General features: G+C 44.1%; 1 protein-coding gene across 1 annotated transcript in view; it reads left to right on the forward strand.

Moving 5' to 3' along the window:
* Positions 1-23,118, forward strand: part of LOC121276200 (E3 ubiquitin-protein ligase HECW1-like) — a 527,663-nt gene that overhangs the window by 316,836 nt on the left and 187,709 nt on the right. The window contains exons 11-13 of the mRNA XM_041184341.1: positions 18,103-18,182; positions 19,394-19,445; positions 20,558-20,684. Coding sequence (XP_041040275.1) covers positions 18,103-18,182; positions 19,394-19,445; positions 20,558-20,684 — 259 coding nt within the window. The remainder of the gene's footprint in view (positions 1-18,102; positions 18,183-19,393; positions 19,446-20,557; positions 20,685-23,118) is intronic.

Raw genomic sequence — 23,118 nt, forward strand, 5'->3', positions numbered from 1 at the left:
TTGAATAGACCGCCCGGTCGCCATTGGACCCGGCAGATATTGAGCTCACACCCCCTCCCACCCCTTCTCGCTGATGCTGGAGACACACATTACACTGGGCGGGCCTTAATTGACCCACCCATGTAAAATGGCGGTGTGGACCCAATTGTGGGCAACGGTCGGGTTCCCAACCGCCCCTGCCCACTCCCACCGAGCCCGCCTGACACGGGAAAAATTCAGGCCTAGGAATTATTGTTGGCATCATTGGATGCCAAATGCTTAATGCATTCATATGCTGCTTCTTTGCCTACTATTTTAATACAAGTGTTAATCTGAATATTTCAAATAGGTTGATGTCTCCACTAAAATAGTAAAGTAGTTGCATAGATGTCCATTAAGCATTTTTTCCCTCATTAAATATCATCAGTAATTTCTGGGATTTTTACCTTTAGGTCTCATGTATTTTATAACAACAAAACCAATTTAAGAGGATTGACCATGTTACTAATCTTTCTGATGAAGTTGTAAAGTGGTAGATTAGGCAATGCAGACCAGTGCAAGCTGCATGAACAGTTTCCAGCTCAGTATTTGCACTGTAATTGAAATGATACTAAAATTGCAATCACGACTAAAATCGACTACTGTATGGTAGGGACCCCAAATTGAGGCCTAAAGACTGGCTGTATTCTAAAACTTAAGAGAAATTCTTTGAATCACAGAATATTAGTGAGACAGAGTTAAATTTGTATAATTAATCAACATTATCAAAAGCACAACTTTAATAATAACCTAAATTTAAGTGATAACCCTAAAAGCTCTAGCCAACCTCCTCGCAGTTAAAAATATAACATTATATATGTGGGAAGTTTTTCTCCAGGTTAAGAGATTATGCTGAAGCTTTGGTCTAATTAGTCACAAAGCACTTGGCTTCTCATATTTTCCACTCCCCACTTCCTCTATTGAACAGCAAATCATAGAATTTGTGGAATTCCTGCTTTCTCAGTGGAATTCCATTGTAAAGACTATTAATGATTGTCTTAGTCTATGTGAATTGTAACTGATCCAGACTGCTTTTTGTACTTTCTATCTCAGAATTCCTCAGGAGATTAGTACATAATTTCCAGACTGTATAAATGCATAAGAAAAGCTGACATGTTCTGTCCTTTGGAACCTACCCAGATGGCTTTTTGAGGGTTGAGTGATCCTGACTAAATTCAAAATCATGAATTTCTTTTCATGAAATTCAAATTTCTAATATTTCAAACAAGTCAGTTTATCAAAGTCCAATTGTGAACAATTAAGTTTATCTGTAACTGTGCTGGACATTGTTAAGACATGCAATTACCTAAATTAACAAATAAAACACTTATCACTAACATTTCCAGTTATCCTCATGTTTCTATGAAAATTTGAATGGAGATCTTGTAAATAAATTTACTCTGTCAAAATACCTCACATTTATACCAATAACAATCAAAACCTACGTAGTTAATTCAACAGCTCAACAAGCCCAAAATAATAGTTATTGGGTACAAGTATGATTTTTTGTACAACAGCTTTTGTTTATATTCTGCCTTTAACATAGTAAAGTGTCTCAAGGCTCTCCACAGGAGAATTATCACTGTGTCATGTAAGGAGATATTAGATCAGGTGAACAAAAGCTTGGTTAATAATTGGAGGATTGCAGATATCTCAGTGGGCTGTACAATTGGAGGAGATTACAGAGATAGAGAGGGTTGAAGCCAGGGCGGGATTTGAAAATAAAGATGAGAATTTTAAAATTGAGGCATTACTTAACTTGAAGCCAATGTATTTCAGTGAGCATAGGGATGATGGGTGAAGGGGACCTGGTGTGAGTAAGGACAAAGGCAGCAGAATTTTAAACCTAAGGTTTATGAAGGGTACAATGTGTGGGCTGGCCAGGATTTCATTGGAATAGTCAGGTCTAGAGGTAACAAAGGCAATGTTCCAAAAGTGTAAATAGGCGGTTTTAGTGATGGTGCGAATATGTGGTCTGAAGTTCATTTTATATCAAATAGGATGCCAAAGTCTGTTTCAGCCTGGATGGAGTCAGTAACTAGGGAACAGAGCTTGTGGCAGGGGGCAAAGATGCCAACTGTGGTCTTCCCAATATTAAGTTCAAGGAAATTTCTGCTCCTTCAGTACTAGATGTCAGACAAGCAGCCTGACAATTCAGAGACAGTGGAGGGGTAAAGGGGTGGTGGTGAGGTAGAGCAGGGTAGCATCAACGTACATGTGGAATTTGAAACGTGTTTTTGGACGATGTCGCCAAGAGCCAACATGTAGCTGAGAAATAGGAGGAGACCAAGAATAGACCCTTGGGGTACACCAGAGTTAAAAGTGCAAGAGCAGGAAGAGAAACCTTTGCAGGTGATACTCTGAAGATGACTAAATAAATAAAAATGGAACAGGTGACAGCAGTCCCACCCAGCAGGACAACCAATGGAGAGGCATTTGAGGTGGATGACAAGTCGACTGTGTCAAAGGCTGCAGACAGGTAGAGTAAGACTAAGAGTAATTGTTTATCTTTGTCACAGCCACATATGATATCATTTGTGACCTTGATTTTGTGGCCAGGGCAGAAACCTGATTGGAGGGATTCTAATGCAGAGTTCTGGGAAAGGCAGGCACACATTTGAGAGGCAACAACACATTTATTGACTTTGGAGAAGAAAGGGAGGTTGAAGATAGGACAGTATTTACAGCGACAAAGGCACCAAGGGATTTTTTGAGGAGGGAGTGCTGATGGCAGATTTGAAGGAAAGGAGGGCTGTACCTAAATAGAGAGAACCATTAGCAATAACAGCTAACATGGGAGCCAGGGATGGAAGTTGTGTGATCAGCAGTTTCATGAGGAAAGGATCAAGAGACAAGGAAATGGACCAGATGAGCTCAGTGAGAGCATGAGACAGGAGAGAAATTACAGAAAGATATGAGTTCAGGGCTCCTGCATAGAGGAAACTTTAGAGGAATTAGATTAGAAACTTTAGATGAGTTAGGGGAAGGAAAGGAAGTGGCAGAGGCAGCTGATTAGATAGCCTTAATTTTAGTGACAAAGAAGTCCATGAGTTCCTCACGCTTGGAGTTTGAGCTGAGGCGCAGAAACAGGGGAATGAGGTTTAAGAGAATCTTCTGTAATAGAGAAAAAAAGCCTGCATTATCTTAGCATTCCGGGATGATCCTGGAATCATGAGCAGTGTCAGCAGACAATTCAGAACAAAGACCTGATAGTGTTTTAAAAACAGGAAGTGCTGGAAAAACTCAACAGGTCTGGCAGCTTCTGTGGAGAGAGTTAACAAGCTGTGAGGATGTCTGACTCCTGGGTGGCCAAGGGTAACTTGCTTGCGCTCTGTAATCAGCATCATATCATAGAAATGCAGCCTTAAAACTTTAGAAGCAGCTGATCTTTGTCCACCTTCAGCACCTGAGCTGTTCAGAAGCACAGCATCACTAGTCACAGATGCTGAAGAGAGGGGGTCCAGCCCCACCTTAAAGGCGCTGAGAGCACACAGAGAGAATGAGAGAACTTTGTGACTTCTGCCCACAGCTTCTGGCAGCAACGACAAGCTCACTGAGGTGCAGACATCAGTAATGTTTCCAGGGTGTGTGAGGCCGGACTATCACTTTGGTCCGGAGGTTGCACAGAGCACAGAGAAGAGGCCCTGGACTGAGACACCTGCCTTTATCTTGTGCAGAAAGGTTTCACATCTGAGTGACATGAACACAGCTCATCAGAACAAGGAGCCATTGGCAGGGAGACATTCTTGGGAGTTTATTGACAATAGTGAACAGTATGTACAAGTGATTAATACCCATGCCCAGGTTGTGCAGCTAATACTCCTTCACTGTTCTAACCCTGTCACTACACCTTGGTGCTCCCCGGACATCCACAGCGGAGGTGGAGACAGCCTGCTGACTGCAACGCCCTGTCTGTGATGACATTGGCAGGCGAGCTTCAAAGATCCGAGAGTTGGATGGCCCCAGCCTGCTTTAGGGGTCCTGGTGTGTGGCAGTGGCACCCTCCTCGGCTTGTAGAGCTGGATCTGCTGAGGTCACAGGAAGAGGGAACTAGGAAGGGCTGGACACTCCCAGAGTCACCTGGGTGGATGACCCCAGGCTGTACACCTGTGGATCCTCCTCCCTATGGGTGGCCGAGGGCCACAGGCTGACTCCGTAAGCAGAAGAGGTAGCTGGCATGAGATCAAGCTGCCCAGCACCCCTCTCGCATACACTGTTGGAGGCCAACTACCGCATCAGCGATGGAGTTGAGCCTGTGCAGCAGTGCAGGAGAGATGTCCTGGACCAAGGGCTCCATGGACACCGCCTATCCTACCAGTGTTGACCTTGGTGCATTGGCAGGCTGGCGCTATCATCTCAGTCTGAAGGTGGATGGACTCATCCATTGCGCCTTGCAATCTGAGGAGTGCAGCAAACATCCCTTCCTGATGTTCCTGAGCTTGGAACAACTGTGGAGTCCAGAGTCTCAACATCTGACTCGGACTCAGCAAATTTCTTGCTGCTAGCAATTCCCCAAGTGCCGGGGACCTTTGAAGTCCCTGCCACCGCCTGCTGTGGATCAGACAGTGTGATGTGCTCACCAGGTTGTGATCCCGACGCTACTCTAAAGCTACATCCCACCGGGGTATGTGTCTCTGTACTGGTAGAGGATGTGGGTGAGCGCTGTCGTGGACTCTTTTAGCTGTTTCCCAGATGTGCCTGCAGAAGTTAGTACATAGTAGTGGCCTGTGAAACAGAACACATCACTCACAACTGGCCTCCAACAGTGTGTACGCGAGAGGGGTGCTGGGCAGCTTGATCTCATGCCAGCTACCTCTTCTGCTTACGGAGTCAGCCTGTGGCCCTCGGCCACCCATAGGGAGGAGGATCCGCAGGTGTACAGCCTGGGGTCATCCACCCAGGTGACTCTGGGAGTGTCCAGCCCTTCCTAGTTCCCTCTTCCTGTGACCTCAGCAGATCCAGCTCTACAAGCCGAGTGGTTGTCTGATATATGTTGCACTGCTGGATCCTCACTTGGTAGAGCAAAGCTGACCTCACTGTCGGCACAGGAATGGTCCAGATCCTTGCCGGCCAGCTGGATAGCTCTGTTTTCAAAGTCTGTGAGGACCTTGATCTTAGGCATTCCTCCACTGGTCTGTGACCTCTCCCTCCCGTGTGTGCCAGCTTGTCCTGCATGAATAGAGATGGAGAGTGTAAGCAGGATGCCTGCCAGGCCAGATGATGTACGCCTGGCCTGTGTAGGTGGTGATTGGTCCTTTGGATGGGATGAGGACAATGAAGTTGTGTGTGAGAGAGTGAATAGTGGTGTCTCTTGAGCTGGCAGTAAGTGAGGGCCCTGTGGATGTGGGTTGGGTTTGTGAGTGTGTGAGTTGAGAGTGATGAGAAGAGTGACTTACTCTGGCGGAACAGAGGAGATCATTCATCCTCTTGCAGCACTGGGTGGCTGTCCTCTTTTGAAGGGCATTGGCACTGACCACTGCTGCCTCCTCCTCCCAAGCCAAGTTGGTGACGCCGCTGCCCATCCTGCAGCCAGGATTCCACTGTGTCCAAAAGGCGTTCCATAGACACGTCGCTGAAGCGGGGGGGCTGCAGTCTTTTTGCCTTTTGGGGCTATCCTGCCTTCCATGCAGCAGTCGTGGTATGGAAGCACTGAGATATGTGCTTGTGGCTGGACTTTAAATATGGCGCCCGGCGTGATGAAGCAGCAAAGTGATGGTGGGTGGGCAATTGAGAGCCCACCCACAGTGGAAACACTGTGTTTCCCAGGAGTACATAAGCATTGTGGTGGGTTTGGGGCAACACAGCGTGAAAACATCTGCTACCACACTTGGAGCAAATCTGGGACAATTCCACCCAACGTTTGAGTCCAATATGACTGTCAGACGTGCTGAGTTTTTCCAGCACTTTCTGTTTTTATTTGATATCTTCAGCATCTGCAGAATTTTGCTTTTATTCTGATACTATCTTATGTAGTCCAGGTCTGGAAGTGAATGGCTAAAGCCATCATATCCATTCAGTTTTGTGGTCCCCTTGGATTTAAGGAGGTGGAAATTAGGGCTATACTGGAGAAATGATCAGGTTGAGAGAAAGTAATGGTTTTAATAGGGCTGAGGGCATCAACAGTGGAGTTCTGTGGATTGAGCAAATCGGTAGAATCATAGAATCACAGAATCATTACGCACATAATTATCGGCCCATTGGGTCTGCGTCAGCTCTCCAAATGAGCATTACGACTTAGTGCCATTGCCCTGCCTTTTCTCCATAACCTTGTACGTTGTTTCTATTCAAAAAGTCATCTATCGTCCTCTTGAATGCGTCAATCTAACCTGCCCCCACCACACTTCCAGGCAGTGCATCCGGATCCAAACCACTCGCTGAATGATATAGTTTTTTCTCATATCAAATTTGCTTCTTTTGCAAATCACTTTAAATCTGTGCCCTCTCATTCTCAATCCTTTTATGAGCGGGCATAGTTTCTACCTATCTCCTCGTTCCAGCCCCCTCATAATTTTGAATACCTCTATCAAATCTCCTCTTGGCTTTCTCCTCTCTAAAGAGAACAGTCCCAACTTCTCCAAACTATCTTCGTAACTGAAGATTCTCATTCCTGGAGCCATTCTTGTAAACTGCTTCTGCACTCTCTCCAATGCGTTCACATCCTTCCTATAGTCTGGTGCCCAGAACCATACACAGTGCTCCAGCTGAGGTCCGCTAGTATCTTAAATAAGTTCAGCATAAGCTCCCTGCTCTTGTACTCTATGCACCTATTAATAAAACCCAGGAGACTGAATGCTTTATTAACTGCTCTCTCTGCCTGTCCTGCCACCTTCAATGTTTTATGCACATATACACCCAGGCCCCTCTGCTCCTGCACCCTCTTAAGAATTGAATCTGTTATTTTATATTGCCTCTCCATGTTCTTCCTACCAAAATGCATCACCTCACACTTTTCCACATTGAACTTCATCTGCCACCTATCTGCCCATTCCAACAACTCGTCTATGTCCTTTTGAAGTTCTATACTGTCCTCCTCACAGTTTACAATGTTTTCAAGTTTTGTATCATCCGCAAACTTTGAAATTGTCCCCTTACACCTACATCTAGATCATTAATATATATCAGGAAAAGCAAGGGTCCCAATACTGACCCCTGGGGAACTCCACTACAGCCTGAAAAATATCCATTGACCATTCCCCTCTGTTTCCTATTACTCAGCCAATTTTGTATCCATGTTGCTACTGTTCCTTTTATTCCATGAGCTACAACTTGTCTCACAAGTCTGCTGTGTGGCACTGTATTGAATGTCTTTTCAAAGTCCATGTACAGCATCAACAGCATTACCCTCATCTACCCCCTGTTACCCCTTCAAAAAACTCCAGCAAGTTAGTTAAACATGATTTCCTCTTTATAAATCCACACTGACTCTTCCTAATCAACCCACATTTTTCCATGTGACAACTAATTCTGTTCTGAATAATTGAAGCTTCCCCACCACTGAAGTTAAATTGACAGGTCTGTAATTGCTGGGCTTATGTTACAACCTTTTTTGAACAAAAGCATAATGTTTGCAATTCCCCAGTCCCCTGGCACCTCCCCTGAGTCTAGGGAAGGCAGAAAGATTATGGCTAGTGCCCCTGCAATTTCCACCCTTACTTCCTTCAATATCCTTCGATGCATCTCATCCAGTCCCGGTGCCTTGTCAAACTTAAGTACCGGTAGTTTATCCAACACTTCCTCCTGATCAATTTTGAACCCTTCTAGTGATAGAGTTTCCTCATCTGTCACCGTGGCCTTGGTAGCATCTTCTTCCTTGGTTAAGACAGATGTAAAGTATTCATCTAACACCTCAGCCCCCTGTCTCCATGTGTAAACCCCCCTTTTCGTCTCTGATCGGCCCTTGTCCTCCTTTTACCACTCTCTTACTGTTTATGTGCCAATAGAAGACTTTGGAATTCCCCTTTACGTTGGCTGCCAGTTTTTTCTCATAATCCCTCTTTGCTTCTCTTATTTCCTTCTTCACCTCCCCTCTGAACCTTCTATATTCGGCTTGGTTCTCAGTTGTATTTTCTACTTGACACCTGTTATAAGCACACCTTTTCTTCTTTATCTTAATTTCTAACTCCTTTTTCAAGCAGGGAGCTCTGGATTTGTTTTCCATGTTTTTCCCTTTTGAGGGAATATACCTTAACTGTGAGATAAAAACAAAAAAACTGCGGATGCTGGAAATCCAAAACAAAAACAAAAACAGAATTACCTGGAAAACCTCAGCAGGTCTGGTAGCATCGGCGGAGAAGAAAAGAGTTGACGTTTCGAGTCCTCATGACCCTTCGACAGGACTTGAGTTCGAGTCCAAGAAAGAGTTGAAATATAAGCTGGTTTAAGGTGTGTGTGTAGGGGGCGGAGAGAGAGAGAGAGAGAGAGGTGGAGTGGGGGTGTGGTTGTAGGGACAAACAAGCAGTGATAGAAGCAGATCATCAAAAGATGTCAACAACAATAGTACAAAAGAACACATAGGTGTTAAAGTTAAAGTTGGTGATATTATCTAAACGAATGTGCCAATTAAGAATGGATGGTAGGGCACTCAAGGTATAGCTCTAGTGGGGGTGGGGAGAGCATAAAGGATGTAAAAAAAAAAAGGAAGGGGGAAACAGAAAGGGGGTGGGGATGGGGGAGGGAGCTCACAACCTAAAGTTGTTGAATTCAATATTCAGTCCGGATGGCTGTAAAGTGCCTAGTCGGAAGATGAGGTGTTGTTCCTCCAGTTTGCGTTGGGCTTCACTGGAACAATGCAGCAAGCCAAGGACAGACATGTGGGCAAGAGAGCAGGGTGGAGTGTTAAAATGGCAAGCGACAGGGAGGTTTGGGTCATTCTTGCAGACAGACCGCAGGTGTTCTGCAAAGCGGTCGCCCAGTTTACGTTTGGTCTCTCCAATGTAGAGGAGACCACATTGGGAGCAACGAATGCAGTAGACTAAGTTGGGGGAAATGCAAGTGAAATGCTGCTTCACTTGAAAGGAGTGTTTGGGTCCTTGGACGGTGAGGAGAGAGGAAGTGAAGGGGCAGGTGTTGCATCTTTTGCGTGGGCATGGGGTGGTGCCATAGGAGGGGCTTGAGGAGTAGGGGGTGATGGAGGAGTGGACCAGGGTGTCCCGGAGGGAGCGATACCTTAACTGTGCTTGAACCACCTCTTCTTTGAAGGCAGCCCATTGTTCAGCTACAGTTTTTACTGCCAACCTTTGGTTTCAGTCTATCCAACCTAGCTCCAATTTTGCCCCCTTGAAGCCGGCTCTCCCTCAGCTAATTATTCTTACTCTGAGCTGCATATTGTGATTTTCTACCATCATTCTAAACCTTACAATGCAATGATCACTGTCTCCTAAATGTTCCCCCACTGACACTTGATCTACTTGGCCCACTTCATTTCCAAGAACCAGGTCCAACTGTGCATCTTTTCTTGTTCGACTGGACCCATACTGCTGTAGGAAATTCTCCTGAGCACAATCTAGGATCTCCTGACCCTCTCGACCCTTTACATTACCATTGTCCCAGTCTACATCCAGGTAATTAAAGTCCTCCATTATAATTATTCTATAATGTTTGTATTTCTCTATAATTTCCCTGCAGATTTGTGCCTCTACATCCTTTTCACTAGCTGGCAGCCTATAGACTACACCAAACACTGTAATTGCACGCTTTTTATTCATGAGGGGGACATGTTAATTTTTTAACGTTTCTATTTTTAAAGATTTTACGACTGTCAGGATTCTCCCTGAGACAGGACTTTGCCTCAGGGAGAAGTGCGCTCTTTCGCATAGCGTTTCCTGTCGGGGATACCGCTGGGCGGGCCTTAATTGGTCCACCCACTCAAAATGGCGGTGGGCCCCATTTTAGTGGCGGGGGTCGGCTGCCCGCCCGCCATCAAGCTGGTGGGACCTGCCCGCCATCCAAGGGCAAGATTCTGCCCAATGACTTTCTCCCTTACTCTGACTCCACCTATTAACTTAATTTTCTCTGTTCTAGTGCTACCTGTCTCTCCCAGTATTTTGTGCACCCTGGTATTCCTCTCTAATATCCTCTCCTCATTCCCACACCCCTGCCCAGTTAGTTTAAAGCCCTCCCAACAATATTAGCAAAAGAATCTGCAAGGAGCTTAGTCCCGGTTCTGTTCAGGTGCAACCCATCCAGCTTGTACCATCTTCCCCAGAGCCAGTCCAGTGTCCCAGGAATCTAAAGCCCTCCTTCCTGAACCATCTTTCCAATCAAGCATTCATCTGTCTTATCCTCCTACTTCCATTCTCACTTGCACATGGCACTTGGAGTTATCCAGAGATTACTACATTTGAGGTCCTACTTGCTCATTTTTGACCAAGCTAAATTCTGATCACAGGGCCACATCTCCCTTCCTAACTAACTCATTGGCATGAATGTGGACCATGACTTCTGGCTGATCACCCTCCCCTAGAAGAATGCCCTGCAGCTGCTCGGTGACATTCTTAACCCTGGCACCAGGGAGGCAACATACCATCCTGGAGTCATGTCTATGGCCACAGAAATGCCTGTCTGTTCCCCTAACTAATGAATCCCCTCTCACTTTTGTTCTTCCTTCCTTCTTCCTTCATTTCTACAGCTGAGCCACTTGGCTCAGCTTGGCCCTGACTGCACTCCTCTGAGGAATGAATGCCCGCACCAGTATCCAAAATGGAAAACTGATTAGCAAGCAGGACCCCAGGGGACTCCTGCACTACCTGCCTGTTTCTCTTGGATTGCCTGATGATCAACCATTCCTTTTCAGCCTGCATGCTACTAATCTGTGGTATGACCACCTCTCTGAATGTGCTATCCATGTAGCTCTCAGCCTTGCAGATGCGCCACAGTGACTCCAGCTGCTGATCAAGCTCCGAAACCCAAAGCTCAAGTTTCTGCAGCTGGCTGCACTGGCTGCACATGTGATTGTCTAAGACACCAGCAGTGTCCATGACTTCCCACATATTACAGAACATGCATTCCACATAACCGAGCTGCCCTGCCATGTCTTAACCTTACTTTCCTTATGTTAACTTTAATTTACTTTGGTTTACTTATATTACTTTATTTTAATGGCCTTGACTTAAATTTACTACACTATTCCTAATGTTTCTTAAATCCAAGTAGCTACTTCTTTAAAAAATAATTTACAGCTATTTGAGGACAATCCCTAACAGCAGTTTCTTACCAACCACTGAACTTACAGTTTTCCTGTGATGTTACTTTTTGTTTTTTTCTTCAAACCCAGCATTCTAGAGCTTAAGCTGAAGCAGCTGTTTCCTGTGCATTTTCCAACCAGGTTCGCTTTCTGCCTCTCTCCCGGGTAAATAGCTGCAGAAATGTTGTGGTGAATGGAGGCCAAAGCCCCAGTGGGGCTTTTGTAAGTGCAGTTGTTAAGTGAATTTGGACACTGTTTTTCTAGGGTGGGCACAGAAGTGTTGGGAAAGGGAAGAGGGATGTGGGTGGAGAGTAATGCAAGGAAATGATCAGAGATGGTCTTATCTGTAATTGATATAGGATAGAATATAGGTGCAGGAGTAGGGCATTCAGCCCATCGAGCCTACTCCACCATTCAGTTAGATCATGGCTGATCATCTATCTCAACGCCACTTTCTTGGCTATCCCATATTCCTTACTGTTGTTAGTATCCAGAAATCTATCAATTTCTGTCTTCAACATGCTCAATGATTGCATTTCCATGGCTCACTGGAGCAGAGAATTCCAAAGACATCCAACCCTCTGAGTGAAGAAATTCCTCCTCATCTCAGTCTTAAATGGCCTGCCCCTTATCCTGAGATTGTGCTTCCTGGTTCTAGACTCAACAGCCAGGGGAAACACCTTATCTAGATCCACCCTGTAAAGCCCTGTAAGAATTTTGTAAGTTTCAATGAGATCACGCCTCATTCTTAAAAACTCTAGGGAATACATATCCAGTCTCCTCAATCTCTCCTCATAAAACAATCCTGCCATTCCAGGGACTAGTGAACCTTGATTGTATTCCTTCAATGGCAAGTATAACTTTCCTTAGATAAGGAGACCAAAACTGTGCACAATACTCCAGGTATGGTCTCACTAAGGCTCTATACAACTGTAGCAAGACAGTTTTACTCCTGAACTCAAATTCCCTTGGCCATCATACCATTTGCCTTCCTAATTGCTTGCTGCACCTGCATGCTAGCTTTTAGTGACTCATGAACAAGGAAACCCAGGTCCCTTAAGACATCAACACTTCCCAACCTCTCACCATTTAAGAAATACTCTGCCTTTCTTTTTTTCTATCAAAGTGGATAACTTCACACTTACTTTCATTATATTTCACCTCCCAAGTTCTTGCCCATTCACATAGCCTGTCCAAGTCCCCTTGAAGCCTCTTTGCATCTTCCTCACAATTTACATTCCCATTTAGTTTTGTGTCAGCAAGTTTGTAAATATGACATTTGTCCCCACATTCAAGTCATTTATGTAGATTGTGGACCGCTGTGGCCCTAGTACTGATCCTTGTGGTGTACCTCTTGTCGTCCAGAGAATGACCCATTTATTCCCTCTCACTGTTTTTAGTTGTCTGTTAATCAAATCTCAATCCATATCAGTATATTACCCCCAATCCATGTGCTCTAATTTTGTTTACTGATCTCCTGGGTGGCACCTTATCAAAAGCTTTCTGAAAGTCCAAATACACCACATCTACAGGTTCCACTTTATCTATGCTACAAGTAACATTCTCAAAAAACACCAACGGATTTGTCAAACATGATTTCCCTTTCATGATGAGAATAGTGAGGCCATGTGAGATGGCAAGGTCAAAAGGGTGGATATGCATTGGTTATTTTTGTGGAGGGAGAGATTAAGGGAGGATAGGAGGTTAGTGAACTTAGAGAGAAAATGAACACAATGAACTGAGATGGAGTTTGCAATTGTCAATGATGAGAAGTTGCTCAGTGCAGAGACTGAGGAAGAAGGCAGTGAAGATATCTCCGAGAAATTTTTTTATGGTATTTGGGTACAGTTAAGTCTTTGCTTTGTGGTTAACAAAGGAATATTGTAAAACTTTGGTTTAACTGAGGCCCGGAATTTCTCCATCATGGCAAAAATCCCGGAAATGACCAACCTGCCCCTGAACTTGGCATTTCTCATCTTCACAGGGGCAGGACTGGAGTTGGGCCAGGATTCATGCATGAACAATCTGTGGAGCAGCTGGCCATTTAAATCACCAGCCGTCTCCACTGAAGTGGGGTCTTGGAAGAACAGGAGTGTGGAGCCCAGAGTATGCAGATTAGAACAGATAAGAGGAGGTCTGAAATTGGCAAATGTGTTTGGATTGCCAGGGTAACCTTTTAGAGAGGTAAGATGCCCCTTTGGATAAGGTCTCGGGACACCTTTGGGAGAGGTAAGGCATCCTTTGGGACTGTTAAAAGTGAACATGATTATGTGATTTTTACACATTAACTTATTGGAACTATTAAGCTATCAAAAAGCTGTCAAGGAACTGTCCAGTTGTCAAGAAACTGTTAAAGAGTAGTCCAGTTGTCAAGGAGCTGTCTAGCTGTCAAGGAACTATCCAGGTGTCATGGAACTGTTAAGGGAACTATCAAAGAACAAACCAGCTATCAAGGAATTGTCCAGCTGCCAAGGGACTGTTAAAGAGCTGTCAAGCCTGTCAAAACTGTCCAGGAAGTGTCAAACCTGTCAATGCTGTCGAACCTGTCCAAGAAGTGTCAATCATGTCAAGGAACTGCCCAAGGATACTAATTGAGTTGGCAAGGAAGGGGTGAGGACAATGGGTGGTGGGACCATTGGCATAGGGGGCATGGGGGAAGTGAGGTGGGTAGAAGGGCACTAATTTGGCAAAACAGTGTGAGGGGCCAGGGGAGTGAGTGGGAGGCAAGGGTTGGCACAGGTTGGCATGAATGCAGCATAGAGGGTGTGTGGGAGAGGTGTGGGGAGGCAAGATTTGAAGTGATATTCTTTGTTGTTTTATTAATTTTTATTTGCTTAAACATTGTGCCGGACCACAGAGGCACAGAGGCAGGTCTTGCGCCCATGCATCCCCCCCACCCCCAGCCACAGTGACTGAAAATCAGGCAGACAATTTTAAAGCTCAGGTTCACAGAGCTGGGAAATCTCCTGACTTGGTGAATCCCACTCACCTGGGGACAAAATCTGCTCTTAGAGTTGTAAGTGAGTTTTCTGACCTATAGATATAACAAGGTTACTAGCGAATATGTCACTCTACAAGCTGTAAGATAGGCAGAATATGTACACAGATAAGGATAATCAATGGGTTATGAATGCACAAATAATATATTGTGACTCTAGATGTGTACTTGTGTATAGTATATCGAGCTATTTAAAGAAAAATAGATATACGAAGGCCAATTTCCTACCCCCGTGCTCACACTGGGGAGTGGCACTCAAAGGAAATGCATCACAGGAAGTTATGGTGCATAGTCCATAATGTTCTATCCATCAATTTTAATTAGGGGAAATTGAATCATTCTCATTTGTTTCAATCCTAGTGAGAAATCAGTTAGATGTATGATGAGAATGTCAGAAATGACAGGCCAAGCGGTGAGTTCAATATGGAACTCAAAAATAAATTAACACCTTCTTTAAAAGAAAGGAACTGTAGAAAATTATTTTAACTCTTAAATTCTTTTGTTCGGTACATTTCTATATTTGCTTCCTTTAAAAAAATGGACTAAATGCCAAGTAATGGCCCAAATTTTGCAGTAAAATTTATGGTGATGCTATCAGCACTCACCATTATCAAAGTGTAGATTGGATACCTTCTAATGATCATGCATGCACAGTTAAATGTGACAATCAGGAAGTTATTTGAATTGCCTTGCTGTTTCGGTCTCTCACTGAGGGACTCAGCAGTGAAACATATGGAACAGTGAGAGAATGCTATGAAAGATACACGCTAAACCTGCCAGAAAATGGTGGGACTTGTCCATTTAAGTTAATATTTTAATAGCGTGATAGGTTTTAATTACTCACAACTTCTCTGGCACTGAAAATGATATTTTACAAGTGTGCAGTTTCAATTCTTAAGATTTTAACTTGTTGAAGATCTAAAAAATGCCAATTTTTATAAAGATTTTCTGTCTCTTATCTTCCTCCTAATTCCACCTTTCTTTCCTCTCTTCATTTCACTTGTTACATATGTTTTGGCATTGAATCAATTATTCTAACGTACACGGGTTGGTTCAGTCTCTGTGTGCCTCATTGGGGACTCTTCAATCTGATTAGTTAGGCAGATACACCATAGCCTGTCTCATTCACAGAGTTTGCATATCCTCTATGTAGGGAATGTGCTGCAATGGATTCCAAATCACTGCAAAAATGCAAAAGCCCTTAGAAAGACTCTGAGTGATAATATCTTGGCCAATATCATCAGGAGTGCTAGCTTAGAGAAATTACCCGGGGATACTTATTAGGAAGCTGACTTTCCACCAGCAGTAACACAGCCAGAAACCATAGCATGGTGTAACACCAAGATAAAATCGAAACATTAACTCTGTCTTTCTCTCCACAGATGCTGTTAGACCTGCTGAGTTTTTCCAACATTTTCTGTTTTTGTTTCATGGTTCAACACCAATTGTGTTTCTTACTTCAGCTCCCTTGTACTTCAGAACTTCTCAACTCATCTATATTATGAGCATGCATTGTTTAAAACTTCAAGGGAAAAACTAAAGGATATGGATGCTACTCAACAGCTTGGCAATGTTTTAATTAATTACTAGGTCTTTAAGTATTCAATCTCTTTGAGAAAGAAAAGGCTTTATTTCAGTGGAAAAGTCCAAAGCTCATTCTCCTTGGAAGTGACATGTGGCCTTCATTGCAAGGCCCTGTGGTTGATCTAAGCTTGAATCTCTAGAGATGAAAGAAAATGAGGAGCAAAACATTATTTACCTCCCTGAATGTGGGTGGGAATGACCTGGACTCAATTTTTGAAAATCCTGTGCTTTAGGGACCGTAAATTCTCACTGCCTTTCACTTCTGATGATTCCTGCTTAAATCTAACCTCAGGGATCAATGATCAAAAGACTGCTTGGTAAAGACGACCTGGATTTTGTAGTTCTATCTCCAACTGATACTCCCTTCACACGTAATTGGTGAATTTTCCCCTATTGCTATGTTAATGTTTATTGTATGTCAATTGTGTTATTATAGGTGTAACGTACTACAGCAGAACTCAGCATAACTTCTCAATTGGTTTGTGGCCTGAGTTCTTGGAGAGGAGGGAGAGCTTACCTCAGAGTATTTGACTTTGGCATTATATGAAATATTACTCCAGTGTGATGTCAAATTGGATTTAAAGAGTGGTCCCTGGTACTGATGGACATCATTATGTGTAATTCTCTGAACTGTGCAAACCCTTTCCTATACCTTTTAGGCTTGTCTTCTCCTTTGAGACACTCCTTAAAATCTTGCTCTTTGTCCAACCCTATGGTCACCTGCCTTAATATCTCCTTTTGTGATTTGGTGTCAAATTTTATTTAAAAAACTTGCTGTTAGCAATTTGGGATGTTTTACTATGATTAATGCACAGTTGTTGTTGAGTATCAAAACACTCATGCCCTTGTTCACAAATACGTTTAAAAATTACAATCCAGGAACCGTGCTTTACACACCTATATGAGCTGTGGGAGTTTAATCCCGAGCTAGGTAATTTTTTTTTTTGTTCTTGAGCGTCACTGGCAAGGCCAACATTTGTCACCCATGCTTAATTGCACTTGAGAGCTGCTTTCTTGAACTGCTACAGTCCATCTGAACGGGGTACACACACCCTCAGAGCTGTCAGGGAAGAAGTCCCATGATTTTGACCCAGCAATAGTGAAGGAATGGCGATATGGTTCCAAGTCAGGATAGTATGGGACCTGGAGGGGAACTTGCAGGTGGTGTAGTTCTCATGCATCTACTGCCCTTATCCTTCCAGATGGTAGAGGGCAGGGGTTTCAAAGGTGCTGTGGAAGAAACCTTGGTGAGTTGCTGCAGTACATCTTGTATGTGGTTTAAGGTAGTGGTGGTGGTGGAAGGTGCCAATCAAACTGGCTGTTTTGTCCTGGCTGGTGTCCAACTTCTTGAGTGTTGTTGAAGCTGCAGGTCCAAGCAAATGGAGAGACCTGTGCTTTGTAGATGGTGGACTGGCTTTGGGGAAGTGAGCTACTTGATCAGAATTCCCAGCTTCAGTCCTGCTCTTGTTGCCACAGTATTTAGATAGCTGGTCACATTCAGTTTCTGGTCAATGCTAACCCCAGGATGTTGATCATGGGAATATCAAGGAGCGATCCATTCACCACATCTGGCTGAAGATGATTGCAAATGCTTCAGCCTTGTTTTTTGCACTGATATGCTGGGCTCACCCATCATTGAGGAAGGGGACATTGAAAGAGCCTTGTCCTCCTGTTAGTTGTTTAATTTCCACCCCTCTCCCACCCGACCATCCCCGCCATTCAGGACGGGTGGACAATCAGGACTGCAGAGCTTTGATCTGATCCACTGGTTATGGGATTGCTCAGCTCCGTCTATAACATGCTGCTTCGGCTGTTTGGCATATATGTAGCCCTGTGTTGGTAACAAGGTACTGCCTATCTGAAACCGGCAGGCACAATATGAAGGCATTCTAACACAGCTTGCGATTGAATGGTAGGAACTGATTCCACACAGTGAATTACCAGAATGAACTGAAGGGAGTTTTGAGGAGGTGAAGAACTTTCTAGAAGAGAGAGGGGAATTAGACAATATATATCTGCACTGCTGTTGTGCACCCCTTAATAATTGAATCAAAAGTGGTAAAAGCAGAGTTCTGGGAGCATGTCCCCAGCCTGCCAAGGACAAGAGAAATAACTTATACAGTGACCGGAAAAATATATTTCTATGATGGTTACTGTTTCAGGTCACCAGCGCTATCTATGATTTACAATGCTAGCAATGTTGCCATGACAATGTCCTAAGCTGTTACTGCAATTACACTATTTCTCACCTCACTCCATGATATAACATATTATTTAGTTAGGCGTTCAGCATTTCATTCTCATTCTGATTTGATAACAGGTATCAGAACATCCAAAGGACAATTGCAACAGACAGATCTGAAGATGAGGTGACTGCAGAGATCTCACAACCAAATACAGGTTTGTACAGTTATCAGATATATATTTGTAAAAACAAAGCTAGCTTTAGAAACCCTTGGCACTACTCCAAGCATAACATCCAGATATTTTGTTCCCTCAGACATGATTATTACAGTTAAAATGTCCTGGAAACATCAGCTGGATTCTCACAAGATCCTTTGCTTGCGGCTGTTGTGATCTTTCATTTGATCATTTGACATAATTAACAGCACTTTTATCTTTATTTTCCCAAACCTTTATTCTATAAAAATAATCCATGATCATGTGAAGAACTCAATAAAACCTTGTTAATTACCAAAAGTCAGTGATAGGTCATCAAGAAAAATAGTACAACCATAGGCTTGGAAACAGAATGGAAAAAAAGATCAAAGTAATCACAGGGGAAATGTGAGCTGCTTGTTTCTGTTAGTACCTCGTGTGGGGTAGTGCATATACTGACAGGCCTGAAACTGCAGCAGTTGGAATCAATCACTACAGCCATCGCAGATGCTTCAGAGCTGTTTTAAATCCTGTAACATATGTCCTGATGATTAATGTGTTTGAATGTTGATTGGTACAAAAGTGTTAGATACAAGAGCAGAGAACTCATCTACAAAAATGTTAAATTGCAAAGGGTTGATGCATATTCATGAGGGAGTTAGGTCTCCAAACATCACACTATGTTGGCATCTGTAGCAAGTGCTTGACCCACCAAATGTTTTATCTGGTACAGTGTGCATTGTTTTCAATGCGTTTATGTTTTTGATTTTTCCAGAAGTGCTCATCCTCAGTTGCCCTTGAAAAAGAGGTGGTGAGCTAAATTTCTGAAATGCTACAGTCCATATGTAGGTCCTCCTACAATGATGTTAGAGAGAGAGTTTCAGAATTTGGACCCAGTCACAATGAAGGAATGGTGATACACTTTCAAGACAGGATGGTGTGTAACTTTAAGAGGAAGTTGGAGGATGTGATGTTTCCATGCGCTTGTCCTTCTAGGTGGTAAAGGTCAAAGAAGCCTTGGCCAGTTGTTGTAGTGCACATTGTAGATGGTAAACACTGCTACCACTGTTTGCTGGAGGTAGAGAGAGTGAATGTTCAAGGTGGTGGATAGCGTGTCAATCGAATAGGCTGCTTTGTCCTTGATGGTGTTCAGCTTCTTGGACATTGTTGAAGCTGTACTCAACCAGGCAAGTGGAGAGTATTCCATCACACTCCTGATTTGTGTCTTGTAGATGGTGGACAGGCTTTGGGGAGTCAGAATGTGAGTCACTCGCTACAGAATTCCTACCTCTGACCTACTCCTGTAGTCACCATATTTATGTGGCTGATCACTTAAAGTTCCCGGTCAATGGTAACATCCAGGATGTTGATGTTGGGAAATTTAGTGATGGTAATACCAATCAATGTCAATGGAGGTGGTAAGACTCTCTCTTGTTGGCAATGATCTTTTCCTAGAACAGGGCGTGGTGTGAGTGTTACTTGCCTCTTCACAGGCCAAGCCTAGATATTGTCCAGTTCAGGTCTTGCTGCATTTGGGCATGGAGCACTTCATTATCTGAGATTATCTAAGGAATTGCAAGTGGAATTGAACAATGTGAAATCATCGGCAAACAGACCACTCTTGACCTTTGTGTGGTTCCTTTTAAGAATTACATCTTCCTTACATTGACTGAACTAATATGGTAGAAGGTTGAGGACAGGCAGGCTCTGTTCAGATGAAAGGAGCAGTGACAGATTTCCCACCTACCACAACTTGGACATCCAGCACCCCCAGAACCAAGACCATGCCGGTTTCGGATATTCACAGATTTTGGACGGTAAAATCAGACTATCCTAGGCCAAATTCAGTGTATGAGAAAATTGTATGGGAACAAACAACAACAGCATTAACAGTGCATGGGTGGAGTTTGGGGTGTTCTGGTCACTTGGGGTCAACGGCTGTTCATGTTGACTGGGAGCACGGGAATTAGACCAGAGTGCCATTTCAAAAGTGTCCAGTTTATGAACAATTCTGGCTTTTGGTAGCCGGATTTTGGACGTCCAACCTGTAATTGCAAATTATTCACCAATTTTAAGTTTCTGCAAACCAGAATGACGTGTGTGAAAATTGAGGGAAAAGAAACCTCAGCAATAAAACAAAGTGCCTTCATTTGGTGTTCCCCACTTCTGATGTAAATGAAAGTTGCTTTTACTTCTATGGAAAGCCATGACCCTTTCACTGCTCAAGAAACTCCCCATCTATGACCTAAATATAAAGTTAGGTTATCTTATACACACTCAGTACCTTAAAATATAATGTAGTCCAATTTTATCATTTTAAAGTTCTCTTAACTTCAAAATCAAGACATTTCTTCATGATGCTATACTTAAGGAATAATATCTTGCCTCCTCATTTTGCTAGAACTGAGACGAGAAGGCTCTTTGTCTCCAGTGAGTTCCCAGAAAGTTAACATGTTATTGCAGTCTCCAACTGTCAAATTTATCACAAATCCTGAGTTCTTCACTGTGCTACATTCAAATAATGTAAGTACCCTTTTAAATCCCTGAAATTGTTGTATAGCCTGGTAACTTAAATCTTTAAAAAGTAGTGTATACTTACATATACATTGCTTGGCATTGCTGTGCTCATAATTATCTTATGATTTCTGCCTTACTCTCTTAGACTGTTCTATGGTTTCCTTTCTTATATAATCCAAAATCACTGTATTGTCCATTCTATATCCATATTCTCTGCATTTTTGTATTCTCCAATTCATTGTGCTTTATAATTGCTGTGCTTTTATTCTACTACTTACATTATCTTTGTGCTGTTACATTACTGCACCTTTTGTAATATGATACATTCTGCATTGTTCTGCTCTTTGCTATGTTCCCATTATTATTCTTCTGAACCTGCGTGCTTTATTTTTTTACATTCTTCTCTGGATTCTCGTATGCTGTCCTTTCCTGTGCTCTCTGATGGTTGACGAACCACTTCTGTTGATAAACTCTTTGTTATCAATCTGTTCTTTTAATAACGTGACCTAGAGGTTACTTATGCTTTTGTGTCCAGTTATGTTGACTTATAGGGCTGGATTTTCAATTGGGGGTCAAGAACCCGACACCTAGGTCATTCCTGAGTCCTGACCCTGCATCACGTCTGCATCACTCATGCGATGCTATTTTAAAATACAGATTCCCTAAATGGACCGGAGGTGAGCTTGGCGCCCAATTAATGTATTGGGCACTGTGAGAGTGTAGTGTGATTGCCTTGCAGATTGAGGCAGGCAGGAGAGCAGAGGGACAGCAGCCTCTCAGTACAATCAAGTGACCATATAGTCATTGAAAAAATATGAGGCCCTTTCTGTGTGAATAACTCTTTCTTCTTCCTAACAATTTTATTTCAGCAGAAACATTACTCTGCATTGCTCCTGACAGTTGTGTGCACTAATGTGAACCATACTGCTCACTTTTCCTGATCTGCAATTTGAAAATCACCTTCTGACTCTCCCCAGCCAGTTATTAAGCTCTTCAAGGAACTTAATGGACAATTACTTGGAGGAGAGTGAGTGCTGGTTCTAACCACCACTGCACCACCAGCCCCCATGTCCCCACCACCTTTGCTCTGAAAATAGCAGCGTGTTCAGAGGCGTCGGGAGACTAACACACTGGACAGAATTTTTAGGTTGGAGTTTGGGTGCGTGCCCGACACGTCTGACCCAGAGATGAAGCTCGTTGACGTCGGCTGAGCTTGCTGATGCCAACGCACACCCACGCGGTGTTTCACTAGGCGGGCGCATGATGAAGACGGATGTGCGCCTGCCATTAATTAATGGGCCAGTTAAGGCTCTTGAGACACCAATTGTCCCGGAGTTTATGTGGCTCGTGCGATTTTCAGGCCGTCAGGTGGACTAAACGGGCAGGCGGGCAGGCCACATTTTCAAAAACTTCATCCACGGGCGGGATAAGAGGGGTGAGTGGGCTTGTTAATGCGAGTAGTTTCTACTTCAGCTTATAACTTGCTGCTGCTTGCTGGTGTGAACAGGGCACCTTCATTTTGCTTCAGAGCTGCTTTGACAGAAATAGGAGGCTTCAGTTCAGGACTCAGTGTTGTTTTCCGGGCCCCTGGAGGATTCATATCACTTGGGGCCTTCCAGGTATCAGATAGCCTTCCATTACCCTGGTACTGGGAATTGTGGTCTCCGCTGGAGATACCTCCCCTGAGAAGGAAGGGAGGGCCAGAAGAGGGAGGAGGACAGGTGTCCCTATTCAGCCTCCAGGGGAGCAACCTGTGGGAGGAGAAGCCGCAGGCACAGGGGGGTGCAGGGAAAGCAGGGGGTCCAAAGCGGAAGGGGCCCCAGAAGATGCCACTATCCTGCTGTCAGTTTTTACAGGCGGCGACGCATACCTCATTATGTCTGAGGTGCAATGCCAAAGGAGGCTCCGCCTCTCAAGGGAGACAGTGACCTCCATCTGTCAGAGGATCGGCCCTCAGATCAGCTCCGACTGTGTGGGTGGACACCCCATGCCAGTGGCGCTGAAGGTCACGATGGCCCCTTAACTTCTCTGCCTCCGGCTCTTTCCAGGGGTCGGTGGGTGATCTTTGTGGAGTCTCCCAATCAGCTGTCCACAGTTGTGTCAAGCTGGTGACAGACGCTTTGTTCAGGCATGCATTGACTTTCATGCACTACCCTATGGATGAGGCCAGCCAGGCACAGTGAGCCAGAGGCTTCGCAGTGATTGCTGGATTCCCCCGTGTCCAGGGTGCAATAGACTGCACACATGTGGCCATCAAGGCACCAGCGGGTGAGCCCGGTGCCTTTGTCAACAGGAAGGGCTTCCACTCCATGAACGTGCAGATGGTGTGTGATCACAGGATGCTGATTCTACAAGTCTGTGCAAGGTACCCAGGCAGCTCCCATGACGCTTACATCCTTAGACGCTCCCAGGTATCGGGGCTCTTCAGCGCTCCAGCCCG

This window comes from Carcharodon carcharias, chromosome 3, assembly GCF_017639515.1.
Source record: "Carcharodon carcharias isolate sCarCar2 chromosome 3, sCarCar2.pri, whole genome shotgun sequence".
Taxonomy (NCBI): Eukaryota; Metazoa; Chordata; class Chondrichthyes; order Lamniformes; family Lamnidae; genus Carcharodon; species Carcharodon carcharias.